Genomic DNA, 24,387 nt, shown 5'->3' with positions numbered 1-24,387 from the left:
TTGTAGATAATTATCCAATTTCTCAGACAGCATCCATTCCAAGTGTAAACCCTTAAAGGGAATGTGTCATCAGAAAATGACCTTATTTTTAAATAATTTTTGATGATGTTATATTACATTTTCCATGTCATTTTTACACCACTTTTTGATTTGTACAAATCACTTTACTGCAGTTTTTTATTATTCTAATAGAAAACTCTCCCATAGAAGTCAGTGAGGTCTCCTCCTGATTATTGTGTCTACGGCCCATAGGGCTGCCGTAAAGCAATTTTTAATGCTTTGTAAATGCTCTTAAGACGAGCTTAGGCAGGATGGCCGCCCCCATAATAATGTTTAGGAAACAGAATAAAAAAATCTACAATCAAAGAGTAGATGTGTTACTATCTGGTTTTAACTGGCAGGTACAATTTTTGGTAACTCATTTTCTTTAAAGAGTAACTAAACTTTTGTATACATTTTAGTTAACCTGTCCCTAATGCCCTAATAACACTTTTTGTAATATAGTCTATTAATGTTTTCTGTATTTTTATTACACTTTTCCCTACCTCTAAAGCACATGTTTCGCTGTGTGGTTAAAATCTACTTCTCATTACACCGCTGCTCAGCGGTGTACGGAGTTGACATTTTTATCAATGGGGCTGCAGCACAGCGAGTACGGGCAGGAGAGCATATTGCTGCTCCTGCCCGTGCCCCTCGGAGGTTTACTAAATGCTGGCATAGCACATAAGTACTCTGACCTCAGGTCAGACAAAACAATTATCAACTCTCACCTCTCCTGTTCCATATGCCGCCGCTGCTGCTCCTGAGATCCAACGCTTTTTCTGCCACGCTGTGCTGTGACCCAACATCGCACAGCGGGAGGTTGCTGAGCATGCCTATGTCCTCATGTGTGCAGGTCACAGCACAGCGTGCGGCACCAGCAGCCAAAGGGCAGGGAGCGGTGGGTACAACCAGCACAAAGGGCGCTGTATTCACCGCTCCCTGGTGCTAATGTAGTAAAGACTTCTGTAAAGGATACACTTATTTGTATTTGCCCCATAAGACGCATTGACATTAGCCCTTATACCTCTAAATAAACAGGAACAAATTGTGTGGTAAGGTCATTAGGGACCAAATAAAACTAAACTTTCATTCTTCTCTTCTTTCAGGAGTTGGAGATGTTCTTCACTACAGAGCCCCCAAAGATTTTCTGCGTGGTAAAGAGAAGCAAAGGGCCATACTGGCAACTGTTCAGCAACACTTGAAGAAAGCAAATCATCAACATTTTACCTCATTATTGGAAGCTTTCAGGCATTATGACAAGGTTGGCTGCTGTACTGTTTGCAAAGCATCAATAGTTTGTGCCTTTGCATACTATATGTATAGAATTAGAAAACGGCGGTAATGGTTGCTCCCCGCCGAAAAAGGGGAAGTGGCAGCCAGAAAAGTTCAAGTAGTAGGTAAGGTCCAGGATTGCTTGTAGTCTCTCAAGCAATTTGTCCATAGAAGTCAGGGATGAAGTCCAGCACTCTTCAGAAGTAAATATAAAATTACTAGAAAAAAAAATAATCCATAGAAATGCGTTTTGGACTGTATATCTTTCTTCATAACCTAGACTATGAATAACGGTGTATACGTTCAAAACGCATAGGACATTGCTATGGACTTTTCTTCTCTTATCATGTATCTACAGTAAATTGAGTAATTTTTTCACTACCTCTAAAGAGTGCTGGACTTGTTTTCTATGGACAACAGTAGTAATAGATGATAGAAGAGAGTGATAGTACAAAGCAGAAACTACAAGACACAATGCATGTAACAAAAGTATAAGTGGAGTTCCTCTGGCTCTATATTGTGGAGCTGTAGGTACAATGTGTCTCTTTTATCACTATATTAAGGAGGTATTCTCTAAAGTGACTGTCTGACCGCTCCCGAACAGACGACGCCCGGCCGGTCAGACAGTCACTGCGCCTGCGCCGAATACAGACACACACGGCGCAGGCGCGAGAATGAGGTCGATGGATGAGATGGAGGCTGGCAATCTAGAGATGGGCGGGCTTGACGGACGAGCGAGGCGGAATACAGGGTGAGTAGACGGAGCCTCTAGGTGCTGAAAAGACGCCCCCATAGCACCTAGAGGCTCATTTGCATAGCAATAAAAGTTGGTTTTTTAGTGTAACGGCTGCACACAAAAGGTCTTAGAATAGCATGGTTAGGTAGAGCAGACACTAGCCGATCGCTAGTGTCTGACAGCTAATTAGGTCCAAATGAGGTGGTAGAAACCCTTTAAGCCTATGGCAGCCATCATAATATATATAACCTACATAGAGAATGCCAGACCGCTTATACTGAATCAATACTTTTATTACAAAAAAAATCACAATTGCATTACAGACATGATTAAAAGAAAATGGTGCAGGAGATAAAAAACGACATCACTGGAGGAAACATACAGTGAATACAAGTCCATATTGGTCCATCAACGCGCGTTGGGGTTGGCACCATCCTGGAGGAGACACAGTATGGGTAAATGTCCAATGTCCTCTCTAATTTATGAATTGTCTGCATTTGCACTTTATTAGATGATACAATCATGATGGACCAATATGGACTTGTATTCACTGTATGTTTCCTCCAGTGATGTCGTTTTTTATCTCCTGCACCATTTTCTTTTAATCATGTCTGTAATGCAATTGTGATTTTTTTTTTTGTAATAAAGTATTGATTCAGTATAAGCGATCTGGCATTCTCTATGTAGGTTATTTACTTGTTTACAGGAGCCCAGAACTGTACACAGTACTCCATGTGTGGTCTGACTAGTGATTTGTAAAGTGGTAGGACTATGTTCTTATCACGGGCATCTATGGTCCCATCCTTTTAATGTATACAAAAAACGGATGCCTCAGACTGATGCAATACAGTGGCATCTGTTTACTATAGAGTTCCATTGTAAAAAAAAAAACTGTACTTTTTTTTTACTGGACATTGCAGGATACACGTTTTGTGTCTCCATTTGACATATACGTTACAAAAAAAAGATACAAAAATGTAACACACCACGTGTTACGTTTTTGTATCCTTTTTTTTGTAACGTATATGTCAAACGGAAACATAAAACGTGTGAACCCAGCCAAAGCTGTAAAATGGTGTCCAAAGATGAGTATGCACTCTGACATTATCAGAACTCATTGGACATTGTCCAAGTGTGTCGGGACACACCCAATGTAGTAGAATGGTGCCTGACAGTTGTCAGTTTCTTCATACATGTCTAGGTGTGATAACAGAGCAAAGGCACAACACAGAATTAGAAAAAATATGCTGACATTGTTATTTCAAAAAGAATATACCATATTTTTTGGACTATAAGACTCACTTTTTTTTATGTCAGCTGTGTTGCAGAGCGGTGTTACTAACAAGTACTGACATTGGACCCTCCACTTCATTAAACCACCAGGGAAGCTTTAATTCTTCAAGTTTTCTGTTGTTTAAACCTGGGGTGCGTCATGGTCTGGTCTGGTGCATCTTATAGTGCGGACAATATGGCATATATTTACTAAAGCAGACATCTCAGTGCCAGTGTCAGGTCCTCTTAAACCTATGCCGTCCCACAACCCTGCTATTCTCTGACAATTCAACTGTGAACTGGCAAAATAAACCCAGTGAGCATTTTACATCTAACTCTTAAATGGGTTGTCTGGGATTTTTTTTTAAATCGGACTGCTAGCCAGTGAGACCTATGAAGGCAAACATACTTAGCTTCTCCTCGCCACTCACTTACCACTCCATGACTCTCAGGCTTTCTGCACTGCGCTTCTAGTCCCATCTGTGAACATCTGCATTGCCGGGGTCACGAGTGCTACAGCAGTCAATGACTGGCTTCAGCAGTGATGTGTCCCGTGACCCAGCAGTGAAGTCCCACTTGGGGACATATCATGTCACCACTGAGGTCAGTCTTTGCCTGCAGTGGTGCACATGACCGTATGTTCACCAACGGGGGCTGGAAGTGCATTGCAGACAGTGTGGGAACCAGAACCAAGAACTGGAGAGCAGGTAAGTATATTTTTCTTCACAGGTACCACTGGTGGGATTAAAAAAAAAATCCTGGACAACCCCTTTAAGACTTATCCTGTCCATGTTAGTGGTTTTGATACTTATAACCAAGCAGATCAACCAGAAATGGTATTTAGATGTTTCCTACTGTTCTTTGTTCGTTCCCTCTATTTGACCACTAAGAACTCATTGCACATAATTTCATGATTTTCCTATTACATGACGTAAAGTCATGATTTTATTTAAGACACGGAGGCGAGTATTGCTTTAACTTCCTTTACTGTTACCATAACAGCAAAGAAATGAACATGTCAATCACAAAAGAAACACCATAGTAACCGACTCCTCCCCCTTATCCCAGTATATATGGACTTCCACATCCTAGGATCATCCTCTTTCTTTGAACAGCCACTATCACCGCTGACTCTTCCGGAAACTGGATCTTCCTGAACCGAAACAACAGCCCTGAACCTTAGGACCAACTCGTCAACCGACCAGAACAGACGAACTTTAGAAGCCTCGAAAACGCCAACTAGCGTGGTTAGACCAAAAACACTGAGGAGGAGAAACGTCAACCTGCGGACGAGAACACAAAATACTAGGTAGTACCACACAGACACTTTATGAAAGAAAAAGAAAATATACAAAGTACTCAAAATACCGAACATCAAATAATGCATAAATAACATTTAACTTGTAATAGATCCCTCTGAAAAACAAACAGGGTGGGTAAGGGAGGGCAATACTCGCCTCCGTGTCTTTAATAAAATCATGACTTTACGTCATGTAATAGGAAAATCATGAAATTTTATCACAAGACACGGAGGCTCCTATTGCAAGTTTAAAGCTGAGATATGACAGAGTTAAAAGCATGAGACTCCGGGCAAAAGTAAAACTCCCGGAAAGTGGAAACCCTAGACCAATCTGCTAAGCGCATAACATCCTCCAGACGGGCTCCAGAGACCGACATAGAGGTAGCGGAAGCACTGCGGACGGAATGAGCCGTAAAGATATTGGTGTCAATACCGGCCTGACTCATAATCTCCTTAACCCAGCGAGACAGTGTCACACTGGCGACTGGAGCATAGGGTCTACGAAAAGAAATAAACAGATTGGGAAAATCAGAGACACGTAAAGAAGCCGTACGAGATTCGTACTCTTGAAGGCATGCCACCGGGCATAGTTGTGGGGACTGAGGGAAAGCGGGGTAAGAAACGGAACGAATGTTCGTCTTAGTGCGCCTGGAAATGTTAAATAAAACCCCTTCAGGCGTAAAAGACCGTGCGTCGTTGTCTAAAGCCCGGACATCAGACACCCGCTTACATGAAATTAGACATAACAGCGTAACTAACTTAGCTGATAACTGGCGTAGTGATAATTGGTCATTGGAAGACCAAGCAACCAGAAAATTCAAAACCAACCCCACATCCCAAGTCGCCGAGAAACGAGGTCTGGGAGGACGAGATAAGCGAGAGCCCTTCAGCAGACGACACACCCAAGGATGTTGACCCGCAGGAGTACCCTCGAAACCCTCGTGTCGGGAAGATATGGCCGATCTGTAAAGATTAATAGTGCGATAGGCCTTGCCTGAGTCATACAAAAAGGACAAGACCGACATTACAGGCGCCCGAAGGGGATCCAGGTCCCTTTCTCCGCACCAGCGAGCCCAAGAGTCCCAGGCGGAGCGATAAGCCCATCTAGTTCCTGGAGCCCATGCGTTCTCCAATAAGAAAAGAGTCGTGTCCGAAACTCCAGACAGTGAGATGGGACACCCGAGATCCTGCAAGCGAGAAGACGAAGCACGCCTGCTCGAATGAGGGGATGTTGTTCTCCCAACGGATCCCGCAAGAGCCAGGGAAGATCTGGGAGGAGGATTGCACAATCCACCAATAAGTCCAGAAGTAGTGGAAACCAAGGTTGAGACCTCCACAGCGGGATGATCAGAATCAGATCCGCTGATTGGAGCTGAACTTGAAGGAGAACTCGGGGAATCAAAGCAAACGGTGGGAACGCATCCATCAGTGCACCCCCCCACTGTTGCAGAAATGCATCTACCGCTTCCGCCAGCGGATCCGGTCGTCAGCTGAAGAACCTGGCAGTCTGGGCGTTCAAACGGTTCGCGAATAGGTCTATCAATGGAGGACCCCAGTGAGATGATAAAGTTAGGAATACCCCCTCGTCTAACTTCCAGTCTCTGGAATCCGAAATATAACGTGAATTCCAGTCTGCTACCACATTGCGGAGACCCGGAAGGTGTTCCGCTATAACTACTATACCTTTGGTAAGGCAAAACTCCCAGAAATCTTGAGCTAGGTAAGTCAGGACCGATGAGCGAGTACCGCCCATCCCGTTTACGTATCGGACCGCGGAGACATTGTCCATCCGTAGTCTGATACAGGTCGTGACTGTGCCGTTGGCGAAACTGCGAATCGCCAAAGACCCTGCCAATAATTCCAGGCCATTTATATGGAGGCGGGACTCCTCTGGGGACCAAGGACCTCCGGTGGATATCCCATTGCAATGAGCCCCCCAGCCGTGTAAGCTGGCGTCGGATTCGATAATCAAATCCGGAAGGGGACCGAACAGGGCTTTGCCATTCCAGACTGATAGGTTCTGGATCCACCATTGAAGTTCGTCTCTCGTTTCTGAATCGAGCGTGACCATGTCTGAGTATGTGGCACCGGACCGGAGGTGCGCAATTTTGAGCCTCTGGAGAGCTCGGTAGTGTAAGGGAGCCGGGAAGATGGCCTGTATGGACGATGCCAGGAGACCTATAAGGCGCGCTAAGTGTCGCAGAGATAGTTGGGGTCGAAGTAGTGCATGTCGCAGCTCTTTGCGAATAGCGCGGACCTTGGACAGAGGAAGGTGAAGGGTCAGGGAAGAGGAATCTATTCTGAAACCCAGGAACTCTATGGAAGTCGATGGATTGAGGCATGACTTCTCCTGGTTTATGATGAAACCCAACTTGGATAGGAGGTTGGTGGTCATGGAGAGGTGTAAGTGAAGAAGGGACGGGCTCCGTGCAATGATAAGAATATCGTCTAGATAAATTATCATGCGTACCCCTCTGCTGCGGAGCCAAGACACTACAGGCTTCATTACTTTGGTGAAGCACCAAGGGGCGGATGAGAGACCGAAAGGCAGGCAAGTGAAGCGCCAAAGCTGGTCTCCCCAAGGAAAGCAGAGCAGGTTCCTGGAGCCCGGAGCCACCGGGACCGTGAGATAGGCATCCTTGAGGTCCAGTTTGACCATCCAATCTCCTGGAAGGAGCATGTCTCTTAGAAAATGGATGCCCTCCATTTTGAAATGGCGATATTGGACTATAGAGTTGAGGGACTTTAAGTTGATGACAGGGCGCGACTGGCCGCCTTTTTTCTGCACCAGAAACATACTGCTGATTACCACAGCTGAATGAGGTGAAGTGCGTTCTATCGCCTGTTTGAGGACGAGTTCCTTCAGTTCTCTGTGTAGTTGTCGTTGCACCGACCCGGTCAATATAATGTGTCTGGGAACTGGTAGTAGGCTTGGATGGGCTACCAGATCTATAGTGAAACCCTTGATGGTATCTAACACCCACCGGTCTGAGGTGATCTCGGACCAGACATTGGAAAAGTGACGGAGTCTGCCCCCGACACATCCTGTCGAAGAAAACAGCGGTAGGATGGGAAAGGCACTTACCAACTGGACGTCGATATGATGGGGCTCCACGGTAGCTTCTGGACCGTCCTGAAAAACCCCTGGATGGGAAGAAGGAGGGTTTATGTCTGGTATCCTGCAGGGAGGATCTATAGTTGAAGGAGCCTCTTCCCGTTCCACGGGAATGAAAATCGGACCGGCCGGACAGACGGCCCCTAGAGCTGCCGGCCCTGTTGGAGAAACGGGTGTTAAAAAACCCTTTTCATTGATGTCTGGGCTTTGTCTAAAGCCGTAAAGGCCCCGACATATCTGCCCAGCTCTTTAATAAATGAGTCTCCGAATAGGAGGCCCTGAGCATTCTTGCCCATTTCGGACAAAGCAAGGTTGGAGAGCTTAGGCTCCACCTTCATCAAGATGGCTTTACGCCGTTCAATGGCTAAGGAGGTATTTACATTGCCCGCAATGCAAATGGCCCTCTGGGCCCATCCTCCTAACTCGACGGGATCTACCAGTCTACCCTCCACCTTGGCGGACTCGGCCATGTCGAATATTTTTGCAAGAGGGCCCGTGATGTCCAGAAGTTTATCCTGAACCGCACGTAAGGCTGAATCAAGCCCTTTTTTAGGATTAAATTTTGTTTTTGTGAGGAATTGAACCATCTTAGGATCAACAACCGGTGTTTCACACACCTTATTGGGGATCAAAGGGCGGGGACATTCCGCTCGCAACTTACTGCGGGACTCCTTGCTTAAGGGAGCACGGATTTTCTCTTCTAAATATTGTGCTACATGAGTGGCAGGAAGCCATTCTGCTGATCTGGGATGATGTAACTCATCCGGATTAAAGAGGGGGGTACCTAACGGATCCACCATGAAGTCGTCTGGTATAGGCTGGCCTTCCTGTAAGGCGACCGTAGACGTGGGTGGAATAGGAGCTGGTAGTAAATCTAGAGGATCAGTTTCGAGGTCCTCAAGCTCCTCTCCAGAGTCATAATGGGACTCGTTCTGAACCTCCTCAATAGATTCTCTGTCAGAATCAGACAATGGCTCAGGCATAGTCCTGGCTGATTTCCATGCACGAGAGCGTTCTGCCTGTCGTGCGCAGGCTCTTTTTCGCGGGACAACCGCGTGGTCATGTGATGGATTACCATCGGTTCTAAATGTTCTGGAGGCAGATGGCCTTTCAGTGTCCAATATTGGATCCTGTGTGGCCCTAGGGGGCTGAGCGCATAAGGCCTGGGATATGGATTGAGATAATGCTGAGGACATGGAGCCCATAGCTACCATAATCGCCTCAGAGATAGATTTCTGCAGCGCAGCATTATGTCTCTCCTGTGAGGATTCATTAATGAGGCTGAGAGCATTAGCAGGGCTTTGGGGGTTAGCAACAGGGTCCTGCCTAGCGGAAGAAGAACTACTGCGGCGAGACATGTGAGCAATGTGGAAGGAGTTAGTCACCCCAGACCACTAAAGGACGGAAGACCTAGGGAAAGCAGAGAGAAAAAAGCAATGAGGGCCAGAAACTACTAATATAATCTAGGGCGCAAGGTCACACACTCACCTGAGGAATGCCGGCACAGGACAAGGTGGGAGCTGCTGGAGCAAGAGCGGGTGAAAACGGTGCGAAAATCTGGCGTGGAAAGCCGAGATCTCGCGAGATCTCAAGCGGCCGTAGTACAGAACAGGAGCGCCGATGCAGGGAGAGCTGGAGGCCGAAATCTCGCAGATTGCGAGACTTCGGCCGTCGCCGCAAACGCCGGGGAGACCAAGGAGGAGGAAGGAAATCTTGTGCGACGCGAGATTATGGCCGGAAAGGTCGCGAGCCGGCAGGTAAAGAAACCGGAGAAAGACCGGTAAGGAAAATAAGGGGTGACGAAACACCTGAAACGAGAGGGGAAGGATAGTAAGGGAAACTGGGGGTTGAACCCAAAGGGGCAAATAACTATCGCAACAAACCAGAAGTAGATGAGAGTGAAATGATAAACCCCCAGAGAACCCTAGAGCGTTGTAAAAGTGCACATAAAACTATATAGTCAAATGAATGACAAGCAAGGTACTATTAACACAGAGGATACTTATCTGCCATGGCAGCAGCAAAGAAAGAGGATGATCCCAGGATGTGGAAGTCCATATATACTGGGATAAGGGGGAGGAGTTGGTTACTATGGTGTTTCTTTTGTGATTGACATGTTCATTTCTTTGCTGCTATGGTAACAGTAAAGGAAGTTAAAGCAATAGGAGCCTCCGTGTCTTGTGATAAAATTAAAATTATTCTGTATGAAAAAAGAAATTATTTTCTTTTTTTTCCTATTGATTTTATTATATTTTATCCTTAGAATGGTGATGGAAAAATCGATAAGGATGATTTGAAAAAGACCTGTGACCAGTTTGGTCTTGATTTGGACCCTGTTCTCTTGGACTCCTTAATAGAATATTGTGATGTAGACAAAGATGGTTTGATTAGCTTCATAGAGTTTGCAAACTTCCTGAACTGGAAAGATAAAATGTCAATTGGAAGTGAAGGTAAGAGTACATAACCCACTATTTATCTATTCACATTCAGGTTTGATGTGCTTTCAATTTGGTTTTATGAAGAAAATTTAAAAAAAATATATTATTCTGTATTGTAAAACAAAAAGGACAATTTAAAAATGTAAAAAATGTATTACAATTACATAAGAAAGGTGGGTGAGCTGGAAGGGTAATATGAAGTAATCGCTAGCGTAAAAACCAGCCTTCATACAATTGTAAAGATCCCAATAAAGATGCAGTCACCCCCCATTTAGCAATGTTCAGTATCGGACATTAGCTATTTGCTAATGTCAGTTGAGTCCATATATATCACTCTTACCTCTCTCTGTGCTGTAATTTCTTTAAAAATCGTACTTTTGTAATATGCTAATTACCTCACTACCAGCAAGTTGGGCGGTTACTTGCTGGTAGCCGCCGCATCCTCGGACTATAAACACGCCACCTCCTCCACTTGATAGACAGGGCCAGCGAGCGCTCTCCTCCTCCCGCTGGCCCTGTCTGCCCATGAAATCCCGCGCCTGCGCCGTACCGCTCCTTCCTTAGTGCGCCTGCGCCGAATGAGGACCGGTACGGCGCAGGCGCAGGATTTTATGGGCAGACAGGGCCAGCGGGAGGTGGAGAGCGCTCGCTGGCCCTGTCTATCAAGTGGAGGAGGTGGCGTGTTTATAGTCCGAGGATGCGGTGGCTACCAGCAAGTGACCGCCCAACTTGCTGGTAGTGAGGTAATTAGCATATTATAAAAGTAAGATTTTTTTAAAGAAATTACAGCACAGAGAGAGGTAAGAGTGATATATATGGACTCAACTGACATTAGCAAATAGCTAATGTCCGATACTGAACATTGCTAAATGGGGGGTGACAGAAGCCCTTTAAAGTCAAGACATATACATTGTAGGCTACAAAACAGAAAAACAAAATGGTCAGAACGGCATTAAAAAAAAACAAAGAAGTGAAACAGCGGAATTGAATATGAAAAATTTGTGGTGATTAAACTACCACAAATTTTCACAAATCTCATCCACATGAGCGCGACAGCACTGGAATCTGTCAATTTATGCTGCAAATTTTATCCTTTAAGACGCAATATGAAATCTGTGGAAAATCTGCATAATCTCTGCACAGAAATCCACAGCAAAAAGATTTTGGCCAGATACACTGCGGATTTTCCTGCTCCGTGTGGCTGTACTAAAGGTCTGTGATCTTATGGGGGTAAGGAGAGGGCACAATGAGTATTAAAATTAAATAAATAGAAAATAAATACAAAGAAAAAATTATTATTATATAAAAATAACTGTAACATAAAGTGGGACACAGCTTAATTATATTTAAAAAATTGCGAAAAATGTGAAAACAGATGCAATGAAAAATCCAAATATAGAAATGGAATAAAAATAAAGCTGCACGTGTCATGCTAAAAGGAGATGCTTTTACCAAACGAAAAAAATAAAATAAAACATTATTTTCTTTCAAACAATCCTGTACTACTAAAACTACTGTATATCTGGTCATGAACAGAGGAAAATGGCCCGAACTGGTTAATTCCCTGCAACCTGTAATTTGTGCATACATTTAGACCATCTGAGCATGGAAATCGCTTGTTTCTCATGCTCTGATTAGCAGAGGTGAATGATAGTCAACACAGTTTTCTATAAGGCCTCATGCACACGACCGTTGTGTGTTTTGCGGATTCGCAAAACACGGAGGGCGTCCGTGTGCGTTTCGCAATTTGCGGAACGGCACGGACAGCCATTAACATAACTGCCTATTCTTGTCCGCAAAACGGACAAGAATAGGACAGGTTATATTTTTTTGCGGACCACGGAGCGGAGCAACGGATGCGGAAAGCACATTGAGTGCTGTCCGCATCTTTTGCGGCCCCATTGAAGTGAATGGGTCCGCATCTAAGCCACAAATACTGCGGCTCGGATGAGGACCAAAACAACGGTCGTGTGCATGAGGCCTAATTTGCTGATTATTATTATTATTTTTTTATTTAATGCCAGGATGATAATGGTTTAATTGAGCAGTTAACTCTATCGTAATTTATATCAGAGTGCACCCTAACTTTTATTTTAAAATCCCCATCGATTTAACATTTGTTAGGGTCTTTTTATATGGGGCAGTTGCAACCCCAAATAAGTTCCAATTGACTACATACAAGTCAATCTACACTCATTTAAAGGAGTTATCCCATGACTAATGTAAAAAATTAAAACCAGATAATATATAGTACATGACAACTTCTTTCTAACAAAGCTAGAACCAGCTCTGTTCTTCATATGGATCCAGAGATCTTCACATTCATTGTTCTGCAAAATTTATATCAAGCTGACAGCTCAAGGGGAGTGTCTTTTCTGCTGCAGCTCAGGGGGCGTGTCCATGCTCTCCCTATCACAGCTCAGGAGGCAGCTGAAGGATGAAACTGAGCATGTGCGGCCTTCTCAGTGAGCTAGACAAAAAAATTGGAAAAAAACAAACAGCAGGTGGCGCTGTACAGATACATTTTATTGAATAACTCACTGGCTACGCTAAATTTTTAATGACATGCAACTACAAAAGTATTCAGATACAGGTGCTGGTTTGAAAACTGTAGAATATTTTTTGTGGGACAACCCCTTTAAAGGGCCTTTCACATGGTCTGACACAGTGAAAGTGAATGGGGACGAATGATCTTTATTGCAATCGTTCATTCCCCATTCAGTTTGCATATTGTCAGCAGCGCATTCAATGTTTACACAATGTGAAAACGATTTTTGGTGCCACAGGACAGATTCCCCGACGAATGAGTTTTTGCCCGTTTTTCAGGGGATTGGCAGCACATTTACCTCGGACAATTATCATAACAATGTTTTGCATGTGTAAAAGGGCCATCCATCCAGTGGATAGGTGATAAATGTGTATGGCTGAAATACTCCTCAAGTTATATGTATAACAAGCATATTGTGACCATTAATGGGGTTGTGCAGACAGTACCTATCGATGACCTATCCACAGGATACATCAATATCTGATCAGTGGGGTCCGACTTCCAGCTCCCCCACCAATCAGCTGTTTGAAGAAGAGGCGGCAGTCTTACGAGCACTGCTTCCTCTTGAAGATTACACTGTGCATTGTCTCGCTTGCGACAATGCGCATTGTAATCTTGAAGAGAAAGTAAAGCTTGCTCGAGTGCTGCCTCCTCTTGAAGCAGCTGATCGGCAGGGGTGCCGGGAATTATAAACCTGCTGATCAGATATTGATGACCTATCCTGAGGATAGGTCATCAGTATGTTCTGGCTGCACAACCCCTTTAAAGGGAGTCTGTGAGCAGTACAAACATACCTTTTTATAGAGCTATTATTATCAGGAGTAGTGCGAGTATGAAACTTTATTCAGCCAATTTCTGTTCCTACAAGTGCACTGTGCTTCACTTGGAAGTGCTCCCTGTTCACAACCCCTCCCCTCTGCTTTGCATGACAGCTGTAGTGGTCTTCTGGTTTGATGTTACAGCTGTTTCTCAGAGAACTGGTGTGGAGGGAGGTTGTGAACAAGCCAATACAGAGAGGATTTTCTATTGAAGCTCAGCTGCCAGGATACTTGCAGGAGCAGAAACTTGCAGAATTACGGCTCGCGCACATGAATGTGTGCCAGCCCGGTCTAGGCTGTGGACCGCAAATTGCGGTCCGCAATGCATGTGCACCGAACGTGTGCCCACTGTTGCGGGTTCCGCAATCTGCATCCAATGGTCCGCACCGCAAAAAAGTAGTGAATACTCCATAGTACTTCTGTGGGCTTCTGATCCATGCCTCCATTCCGCACCGCACCATATCATCGTGATTCTGGACCCATTCAAATGAATGGGTCCACATCCGTTATAAGGTGCACACCTAAAACTTTATATTCACACTACTCCTGATGATAAAAACACCACAGTATGTATTTTTGTACTTCTCTCCCCAGCCCTGACTTCATACTGTCAAGTTTAGCATTGTCAAAACTCCCTTTAAACATTTAATTAACTATATGAAAACTTAAAGAAGACACTTCTGTAGTTTCACCTGAAGGTCATCTGAAACCTGAAGATCTCATGTTGGAAGAAGGGGCATCAGAGAAGATACTCCGGACTCTTTCAAGGGGAAACCAAGCTCCTGGATTTTACCAGACCTCATCTTCTAGGATAAATTCAGCGATTGGACCTCTAGGTTCTTCTTGTAAGTGCAATGTAATCTATAATCCTTCACAGTGTATTATTATCTCAGTTATTTTAGTGTCTGGTAAAGGGAACCTGTCTCGTTGAACATGGTGTCAGAGCTGCAGACAGCATGTTATAGAGCAGGAGGAGCTGAGCCGATTGATATATAGTTTTGTGGAGGAAGAATAAGTTAAACTTGTAATTTATTCATTTATATTCCTGTTTACTCTGGAGGTGCTCCTATCGGTGACTGACAGCCTTCCCTCTATGACTGTGTATACAGAGATAGCTGTCAGTCACTGATAGGACCGTCTCCTGGACTTCAAAAGCCAAAATGAGCAGACATGTAATTGAATAACTTGAAAGTTTTACAAAATTTTTCCCCATAAAACTATATATCAATCGGCTCAGCTCCTCCTGCTCTATAACAGGCTGTCTGCAGATCAGACACCATGTTCAACGTGACAGGTTCCCTTTAAGATGTCAGACTGAGATTGATTTAAAATCTATTTATCTTTTTGTTACTCAGGTATTCAGACTTATGGCATACCTACTATTCGAACAGATCTTGCACCCCCTAGATTTCGCAGGATCAGTGATAGAACTAATTATGGGGATGAGTCAAATGCATTTGGATTGCTGTGTCCATCCATCTTTACTCAACACATGGTCTATGAATGTGATATGTTTAAATCAAGGCCAAAGGAAGAGGTAATAGTAAAGCACTTTTATCTTTGTTGTGCTACAGTTTGGGTTTGCTGGTTGTCTCTGATCTCTCATTTCAGTATGTGTCACTGTACACATTTTAGGTTACTTTCACATTTGAGTTTTTGCCTGATCCGGCAGGGATCAGCAAAAACGCTTCAGTTTTTGATAATAGAACTGGCTGCACCCGTTATGAACGGATCCGGTTGTATTATCTTTAAAATAGCCATGACTGATCCGACATTAAAACCATTGTAAGTCAATGGGTGCCGGATCCGTTTTCTATTCTGTCCAAGAAAATGGATCCGCCACCATTGACTTGCATTGTGTGTTATGCCAGATCCGTTTTGCTCCGCATCCCATGCCGGACAGAAAACCCCTGCTTGCAGCAGTTTTCTGTCCGCTATGGGAATGCAACTAAATGCATTCTGGTGCATTCCATTCTGTTTAGTTCAGTTTTGTCCCCATTGACAATGAATAGGGACAAAACCGAAACGTTTTACTCCGATATTGAGAGCCTCTACTGGATCTCCATACCGGAAAAGAAAACGCAGATGTGAAAGTAGCCCAAGCCTCATGTACTCAGCTGAAAAGCATTACCAACATATTCAGGACCAGTTATACAATCATATGCATGACTCCCTTTTTGTAGCTTCTGAGGGATTCTTACATGCAGTATAAGACTAGGTTTACACGGGTAAAATCCATATGAGCCAAAACAGTGGCAGATCAGCAGCACATTTTTGGAAAAACTCCACCAAAAACGTGCCAAAAAAAAGATGCTAGCTAGCTTTATCCTTTTGACTTTAGTAGGGAACACAGCTAAAACCCCCTTAAAGAAGTAACATCACTTCTCAAGCAGATTTGAAATTAGCGTTAGACAAAAAGTATTTTTACATTGGGATCAATGGGAGGCTGTTCGTGGCGTTTTTGATGTGGATTCCGCAGCCTTATAAATAAGTATGTATATGGGAGTTTACTCTGAAGCCTAGTAAGAGGTGTGATTGTTTAGCATGCTTAGAAATGCATAGAGTGAAATCCACAGCGAAACCGCTCCAAGATCTGTGCCAAAATTCCACTGTACTACATGAGGGTTTTATTTCAGGTTTGCTGTGAAATCTGCAAAGGACTCAGCCTAAAACCTCATGCACATGACCGTATTTTTGGCTTCCATCTGATCTGCATTTATTGTGATTTTATTGTGACTTTTTTTTAGCAACTCCAAGAAATGAAAGGGTCCCATTCATTTCTATGAGGTTGCATAAAAATGCAGACAGCACACAGATATTATCCGTGTGCTTTCCACATCCATGGGGCCGTTCCACAAATGATAGAACATGTCCTAATAGCCATCTGTACAATAGGGGCCTTAAAATACATATGGTCGTGTGCATTTAGCCTAATGCTGGTTGTAACTCAACAAATACAGAGGAAGTCATGTAATGTATCTTGTCACGGTAGGTGAGGGAAGGGAAGCAAACCAAATACAACAAAAGCAACAACACACCAGGCTAGGCCCCAAAGCTAGGGAACAGGGAAAGGTCACCACCTGACAATCCCTGAGTCTTTCCCTGACTGCTGACGACATGAGCAAATCCTAAAGGTGAAAGTGCTCATGCGCTGGAACCTAAGCCTAGCTGAAACTGAAACAAACCCTCAGCTAAGATAAGACAACCGGTTCCTAGCGCTTGGTGCAGGAACCAGCGTCTTCCTGAGGCCTAGCCAGAGCAAACAACAAAAGGGAAGGAATAAGACTTAGCTTAAGACGGACGGGGAGCAGGAGATCCACCAAACACCAGCGGAGAACTCCAGAAGAAAATATAAACGGCAAGGGCTATAGTGAGAGGAGGGTATAATTAGCACCACTAAATAGCTAATGAGCAGAACCTGTGGGAGGTGGGATCCTGCCCACAACCTGTCACTACCAGAGCTTTGGGACGTTCTCACAGCTCTGTTTCTCCACCCCTGTGATGATGTCACTACTAGAGCTGGGAGGAGTTCTCACTGCTCTGTTTACTTTTGGTTTCCTTCCTCCCAGCTGTTCCTCATGCGTTTGATTTCCCTCTCTTTATATCACCCCTCCTCCTATTGTAGGGCGTGGATTATAGTTCTCATTTCAGTTGTAGCTCTTGCTTTAGTATCTTCACTTGTAGCTATCAGTTCACTGGACCTGTGTTCTGCTGCCTCAAGCACTCCGGATATTGCCAGCTGTCCTTGGATCCGTCTTCTCTGCGGCTGCAACACCTTCAGCTAAGTGTACAGACATTGTTTTGTACCTGATTATTTTCTGACTGGATCTGAGGTGGCCACGGTTCCCTCCATATACTGAGTAGGGCACCGGTGGCCGTGCCCCTTCCACTATTGTAGGGGTTACAGTGGTCATCAGTCTTAGGTACGTGGGCATGCCTCGTTCCGCCATTTGGATCCGGGCATGTGCTTTAGCAGCATAGGGAGAGCTTTGAGGGTCTGACAGGGGTCACCCTTTATCCTCCCTAGTTTGGGTCCGGTCAGTAGCTCTTTTACTGTGTATACTATTGTTGCTCACATACAGCCGTGACATTATAATCCACCAAAACCGTCCTTTTTTGACATGGATCCGCTTTCTGGCCTGGTTGACCGCATGCAGGGTCTTTCTTTGGAAGTAGCGTATCTCCGTCAATCTATGACTCAGCTTCAAGCATTGGGCTCTGCTCCGGCTCATGGAGTCTGTTGCGAGCCAAAGGTCTCACTTCCGGAAACGTTCTCCGGGGGCAGTGAGAATTTTGTTCGCTTCAGAGAGGCATGCAAACTCCATTTTTGCTTGTGTCCCCACTCCTCTGGTAAGGAGGAGCAGAGGGTGAGGATTGTCATCTCCCTGCTCATGGGTAATGCTCAGACTTGGGCTTTTTCGCTGCCATCAGGGGATCCCTCCCTTCGATCCGTGGAAAGATTTTTTGTGGCCCTGGGGCAGATTTATGATGACCCGGATCGTGTTGCTCTGGCCGAATCTAACTTACGTGTTTTATGCCAGAACAAACTGTCTGCGGAGCTTTATTGTTCTGAATTTCGGAGATGGGCAGCTGATTCGGGTTGGAATGATGCTGCACTCCGGAGTCAGTTCTGTCATGGTCTCTCAGAGAGATTGAAAGATGCGTTTGCTTTCCATGAGAGACCAACGTCCTTAGAGTCTGCCATGTCATTGGCGGTATGCCTTGACAGGCGTCTAAGAGAAAGAAACGAGACCTCTCTGTCCAGCCATTGCCAGTCTAGGGGCAGTGGTGCGGACTCATTCAGTGTGCAGGGGCCTCATCCTGTCTTGCTCCCCTCTGAGGAGGAGCCCATGCAGCTAGGTCGACTTGCCCCTGATAAAAGAGGATTTAGTCCTCAGAGTATGGTGTGTTTTTGTTGTGGGGGCATAGGTCATTTGGCAAATGTTTGTCCGTCTAGGAGATTCTTGAACTGTACTAAGAGCGATAATAAGAGAAAAACCTCAAAAGGTAAATCATCAAATTCTGCTTCATCTGCTACTTTGGGCAAAGTTGATGTAGGAATTGATGCTTTTCCTCTGACCTGCAGTTCCCGTTTCCTCCTGTCTGCCAGGGTGGCGCTAGAGAGCAAAGTCATTTCTTGTGAGATTTTTGTCGATAGAGGAGCGGCCGTCAATCTTATTGACACTCAATTTGTAGCCATGCATGGTTTTCAGGTTTGCACATTAGAAAAGAATATACCTGTTTTTGCTATTGACTCTGCTCCACTCTCACAGAGATCTCTGAAGGGCATTGTTCACAATATCCGGCTAGCTGTAGGTGACACTCATGTGGAGGATATATCTTGTTTTGTCCTTAACGGATTGCCTTCTCCTCTAGTTTTGGGGTTACCCTGGCTCACTAGACATAACCCCACTATTGATTGGCAAGGAAGGCAAATAAATGAGTGGAGTGACTTTTGTAGAGAGAATTGTCTCACAGCGACTTTTGCAGAGGTGTCTACTAAAACTGTGCCATCATTTCTCTCTGATTTCTCGGACGTGTTTTCCGAGAGCGGTGTTCAGGAGCTACCTCCTCACTGGGAGTTTGACTGTCCCATTAACCTCATTCCCGGCGCCAAGCTGCCAAAAGCACGCCTCTACAATCTCTCACAACCGGAAAGAATCGCAATGCGAACTTATATCTCCGAGAGTCTCGAGAAGGGGCATATTCGTCCCTCAAAGTCACCTGTGGCCGCAGGTTTTTTTTTTGTTAAAAAAAAAGATGGCTCTCTGAGACCTTGCCTAGATTTTAGGGAGCTGAACCGTATCACGATTCGCGATCCCTATCCCCTTCCTCTGATCCCGGACCTCTTCAACCAAATTGTTGGGGCCAAGGTGTTTTCCAAATTGGATTTGAGAGGCGCGTACAACCTGGTCAGGGTCAGAGAGGGGGATGAATGGAAAACGGCCTTTAATACCCCTAACGGGCATTTCGAGAATCTCGTTATGCCTTTCGGCCTGATGAATGCTCCGGCCGTCTTTCAGCATTTTGTTAATAGTATTTTCTACCATTTAATGGGGAAATTTGTATTGGTGTATCTTGATGATATTTTGATTTTTTTCCCCTGATGTTCAGACCCATCAGGATCATCTTTTTCAGGTTCTGCAGATTCTGCGGGAAAATAAATTGTACGCCAAGCTGGAGAAATGTCTTTTTATGGTATCGGAGATTCAATTTCTGGGTTTTCTCCTCTCTGCTTCTGGTTTTCGCATGGATCCGGAGAAGGTCCGTGCTGTACTTGAGTGGGAGCTTCCTGAGAATCAGAAGGCATTGATGCGCTTTCTGGGTTTTGCGAACTATTACAGAAAGTTCATTTTGAATTATTCCTCTGTTGTCAAACCCCTTACTGACATGACAAAAAAGGGGGTGGATTTTTCCTCTTGGTCGGAGGAGGCGCTTGCAGCCTTTTCTAAGATTAAAGAGAGTTTTGCGTCTGCTCCCGTCTTGGTGCACCCCGATGTTTCCTTACCTTTTATTGTTGAGGTGGATGCTTCCGAGGTGGGTGTGGGTGCGGTTTTGTCCCAGGGCCCTTCTCCTGCCAAATGGCGACCCTGTGCCTTTTTCTCTAAAAAACTCTCCCCGGCAGAGAGAAACTATGATGTGGGAGATAGGGAGTTGTTGGCCATCAAGTTGGCTTTCGAGGAATGGCGCCATTGGTTGGAGGGGGCCAGGCACCCTATCACGTTTTTACCGACCATAAGGATTTGGCATACTTGGAGTCGGCCAGGCGTATGAATCCGAGACAGGCCAGATGGTCTCTGTTCTTCTCCAGATTCAATTTTGTTGTTACATTCCGACCTGGGATAAAAAATGTGAAGGCTGATGCTCTCTCTCGCTGTTTTCCGGGAGGAGGAAACTCCGAGGACCCGGGTCCCATTTTGGCGGAGGGGGTAGTTGTTTCTGCTCTATATTCCGATTTGGAGGCCGAGGTCCAGGCTGCCCAGACTGAGGCACCTGCCCGTTGTCCTTCTGGGAAGTTGTTCGTGCCTCCTGAGCTACGTCACAAACTCTTTAAGGAGCATCATGATACGGTTCTTGCTGGTCACCCCGGGAGTAGAGCCACGGTAGATCTCATTGCTCGGAGATTTTGGTGGCCGGCTCTTCGTAAGTCGGTGGAGGGTTTTGTGGCTGCTTGTGAGACGTGCGCTCGCGCTAAGGTCCCTTGTTCACGGCCTTCAGGTTCCCTTCTCCCGTTACCCATACCTTCCCGTCCTTGGACACACCTGTCAATGGACTTTATCACGGATCTTCCTCGTTCCTCGGGGAAGTCGGTGATCCTGGTGGTGGTGGACCGTTTTAGCAAGATGGCTCATTTCGTACCTTTCCCTGGTTTACCCAATGCTAAAACGTTGGCGCAAGCTTTTGTCGACCATATTGTTAAATTGCACGGCATTCCCTCTGATATTGTTTCCGATAGAGGCACGCAGTTTGTGTCCAGGTTCTGGAAGGCTTTCTGTTCTCGCCTGGGGGTTCGGCTGTCCTTCTCTTCTGCTTTTCACCCGCAGTCGAATGGTCAGACTGAGCACCTCAATCAGAATCTGGAGACATAGTTGCGCTGTTTTGTGGCAGAGAACCAGGAGGATTGGTGTTCATTTCTCCCTCTTGCTGAGTTTGCTCTGAACAACCGTCGTCAGGAATCTTCTGATAAGTCACCATTCTTTGGTGCATATGGGTTCCATCCGCAGTTTGGGACATTCTCGGGAGGGGCTCTTTCTGGTTTACCTGAGGAGGAGAGATTTTCCTCGTCTTTGTCTACCATTTGGCAAAAGATTCAGAGTAATCTCAAAAAGATGAGTGAGAGGTATAGGCGTGTGGCTGATAAGAGACGTGTGCCTGGTCCAGACCTGAATGTTGGTGATCTGGTGTGGTTGTCTACAAGAAATATTAAACTGAAGGTTCCCTCCTGGAAATTGGGTCCCAAGTTTATTGGGCCTTATAAAATCTTGTCAGTCATCAATCCTGTTGCCTTCCGTCTTGATCTTCCACGGGTTTGGAAGATACATAATGTATTTCACAGATCTCTCTTAAAACCATATGTCCAGCCCACGGTACCCTCCTCTTTGCCTCCTCCTCCGATTTTGGTTGATGGCAATCTGGAGTTTGAGGTTTCCAGAATTGTGGACTCTCGCATTGTCCGCGGTTCTCTTCAGTACCTCGTTCATTGGAAGGGTTATGGTCCTGAGGAGAGGATGTGGGTTCCGGTGTCGGACATTAAAGCCACTCGCCTCATCAGGGCATTTCATAGGGCTCATCCTGAGAAGGTGGGTCCTGGGTGTCCGGAGTCCACCCATAGAGGGGGGGGTACTGTCACTACCAGAGCTTTGGGACGTTCTCACAGCTCTGTTTCTCCACCCCTGTGATGATGTCATTACTAGAGCTGGGAGGAGTTCTCACTGCTCTGTTTACTTTTGGTTTCCTTCCTCCCAGCTGTTCCTCATGCGTTTGATTTCCCTCTCTTTATATCACCCCTCCTCCTATTGTAGGGCGTGGATTATAGTTCTCATTTCAGTTGTAGCTCTTGCTTTAGTATCTTCACTTGTAGCTATCAGTTCACTGGACCTGTGTTCTGCTGCAGCAAGCACTCCAGATATTGCCAGCTGTCCTTGGATCCGTCTTCTCTGCGGCTGCAACACCTTCAGCTAAGTGTACAGACATTGTTGTGTACCTGATTATTTTCTGACTGGATCTGAGGTGGCCACGGTTCCCTCCATATACTGAGTAGGGCACCGGTGGCCGTGCCTCTTCCACTATTGTAGGGGTTACAGTGGTCATCAGTCTTAGGTACGTGGGCATGCCTCGTTCCGCCATTTGGATCCGGGCATGTGCTTTAGCAGCATAGGGAGAGCTTTGAGGGTCTGACAGGGGTCACCCTTTATCCTCCCTAGTTTGGGTCCGGTCAGTAGCTCTTTTACTGTGTATACTATTGTTGCTCACATACAGCCGTGACACAACCACAACAAAGAGAAACAGAACCATCTGTCAGACTCGCGTGTAGCAAGTCTGTCAGATCTTCTCAGGCCTCTCACAGGGCAGGGCGTGACATATCTACAAAGTTAGGCTACATGCCCACCACCGCGGTCTACAAATCCACAAAACACTGATGTCGGCCATGTGCGTTCTGCAGTTTACAGATCGGGCCGCCCATTATAGAAATGCCTATTCTTGTCCGCAAAACGGTTTGATCTGCTCTGGCGATCAACTGTGGGTCAAGCTCTCTACACTTCTGGCAAACAGCTGATTTCCCCATTTAAGTCTTGGCCTGGGACCACCCTCTATGACATCCATATGATCTAATATGACATGTGGAAAGAGGTAGTTTTCTTAATGTAGTACAGTTCTAAGGCTGGAAACTGGTGCTCAAAAGCAGATATGGAAGGTACTCGAGAGCTGTCCTCTGGAGCTGGTGATAAATCTTTTACAAATTCTGTGAACATTCAGTGAAGGAAATCTTTTTCTCCTCTTTTGCAGATTGCACGCATTCTACATAATATTGGTGTTAATATTCCAGATAACACTTTTGAAGAGCTGTGGAAATTCGCTACAAAGAGACATCCAAAAGGAGAAGTTTCTGTTGAGACGATGAGAAGTGTTTTAGATGATGTGCAGTCAAACACCAAATTATACTCAGCGGCTTGAATTACAGTTTAGTTAAATGCATAATTTCCCTGGAAATACATTGAGCTAATTTAAATATTAATTGTGTATTGTTAAAGTATTTCACATGAATCATATGTAAAAAAAAGTTATATGTATGGGTAAATGTATCTTATATAATTCCATTTAAATGCATATTCTTTTATTATTGATATAATGGATATATGTTGGAACCTCAATTTTGGAAGATCTTTAAAAGGGTTTTCCGAGAGTTTTGAGTACTGATATCTGATCGGTGGGGGTCCTATACCCGGGACCCTGGCCAATCAGCTGTTTGAGAAGGCACCATCGCTCGTAGTAGTGCCGCAGCCTTCTCACTGCTTTCCCTAAGCCACGTGACATCACTTTCATTGGTCACATGGCGTAGGCGCAGCGCAGCCCTATTGAAATGAATGGGGCTGAGCTGCGATACCAAGCACAGTCAAATGGACGGCACGGTGCTTAGTGAGCAGAAAGCGTCAGTGCCTTCTCAAACAGGTCAGCAAAGGTCCTGGGTGTCATACCCCCCCACCAATCAGATACTGATGACCCATCCAGACGATAGTAAAGTCTTGGAAAACCCTTTTAACGAGGATAGGTCATCAGTATTTGTTTGGTGGGATCTGACACTGGGCAGCGAACCGAGCACATCGCCATAGCGCCATACATTATACAGCTGATAAATCCCAGCAGCTGTGTCTTTCAAATAAGCTTCTTTTTTATTTTTTCTTCATAAAGCAGAAAGTCCTACAACCAGGACGCGTTTCGGCATGCAAGCCTTTTTCAACAGGTACATCCATAAAATAAATCAAAACTTATATATAGGGTCTAGTTCAGCCCATTCATGACGTCTCCACCCAGTGGGTGGTATTTTAAATGAATAATTAATCAATCAATTAATGAATTAATTAATGATAGCAGGTGAAAAAACAAAGCAACATATGTCATGGGTTATATTCTACCTTATTGGAGAATCTATATATCCTTTTCATCACATGGCAGCGGTCTAAAAAGAATACATGAAAATATAATAAATGTATCTATATATTTCAAATATTATGCAACAACAAAATCTCATAAATGTGCGACCTCATACTCCCTATTAAGTCCCCTTGGATGCAGTGTATCCAGGGTATGGATCCAAAAAGCCTCTCTTCTGAGGAGAAGCCTTTTG

The 24,387-nt window shown here is 45.0% G+C and overlaps 1 protein-coding gene across 2 annotated transcripts in view; it reads left to right on the top strand.

Annotated features, from left to right (window-relative positions):
- The window catches only part of EFHB (EF-hand domain family member B), an 89,607-nt gene extending 66,272 nt beyond the window's left edge, over nucleotides 1-23,335 (top strand). For both annotated transcript variants that reach the window (XM_040432998.1, XM_040432999.1), the window contains 5 exons: nucleotides 1,149-1,303; nucleotides 10,001-10,187; nucleotides 14,228-14,386; nucleotides 14,897-15,078; nucleotides 23,049-23,335. In XM_040432998.1, the coding sequence (XP_040288932.1) occupies nucleotides 1,149-1,303; nucleotides 10,001-10,187; nucleotides 14,228-14,386; nucleotides 14,897-15,078; nucleotides 23,049-23,216 (851 nt within the window). In that variant the 3' untranslated portion in view covers nucleotides 23,217-23,335. The remainder of the gene's footprint in view (nucleotides 1-1,148; nucleotides 1,304-10,000; nucleotides 10,188-14,227; nucleotides 14,387-14,896; nucleotides 15,079-23,048) is intronic.
- The last annotated feature ends 1,052 nt before the right edge of the window (nucleotides 23,336-24,387 follow it).

This window comes from Bufo bufo, chromosome 5 (assembly GCF_905171765.1).
Source record: "Bufo bufo chromosome 5, aBufBuf1.1, whole genome shotgun sequence".
In the NCBI taxonomy this organism is placed as follows: Eukaryota; Metazoa; Chordata; class Amphibia; order Anura; family Bufonidae; genus Bufo; species Bufo bufo.
The sequence above is the reverse complement of the archived record's forward strand: the minus strand, read 5'-3'. Positions and strand labels throughout refer to the sequence as shown.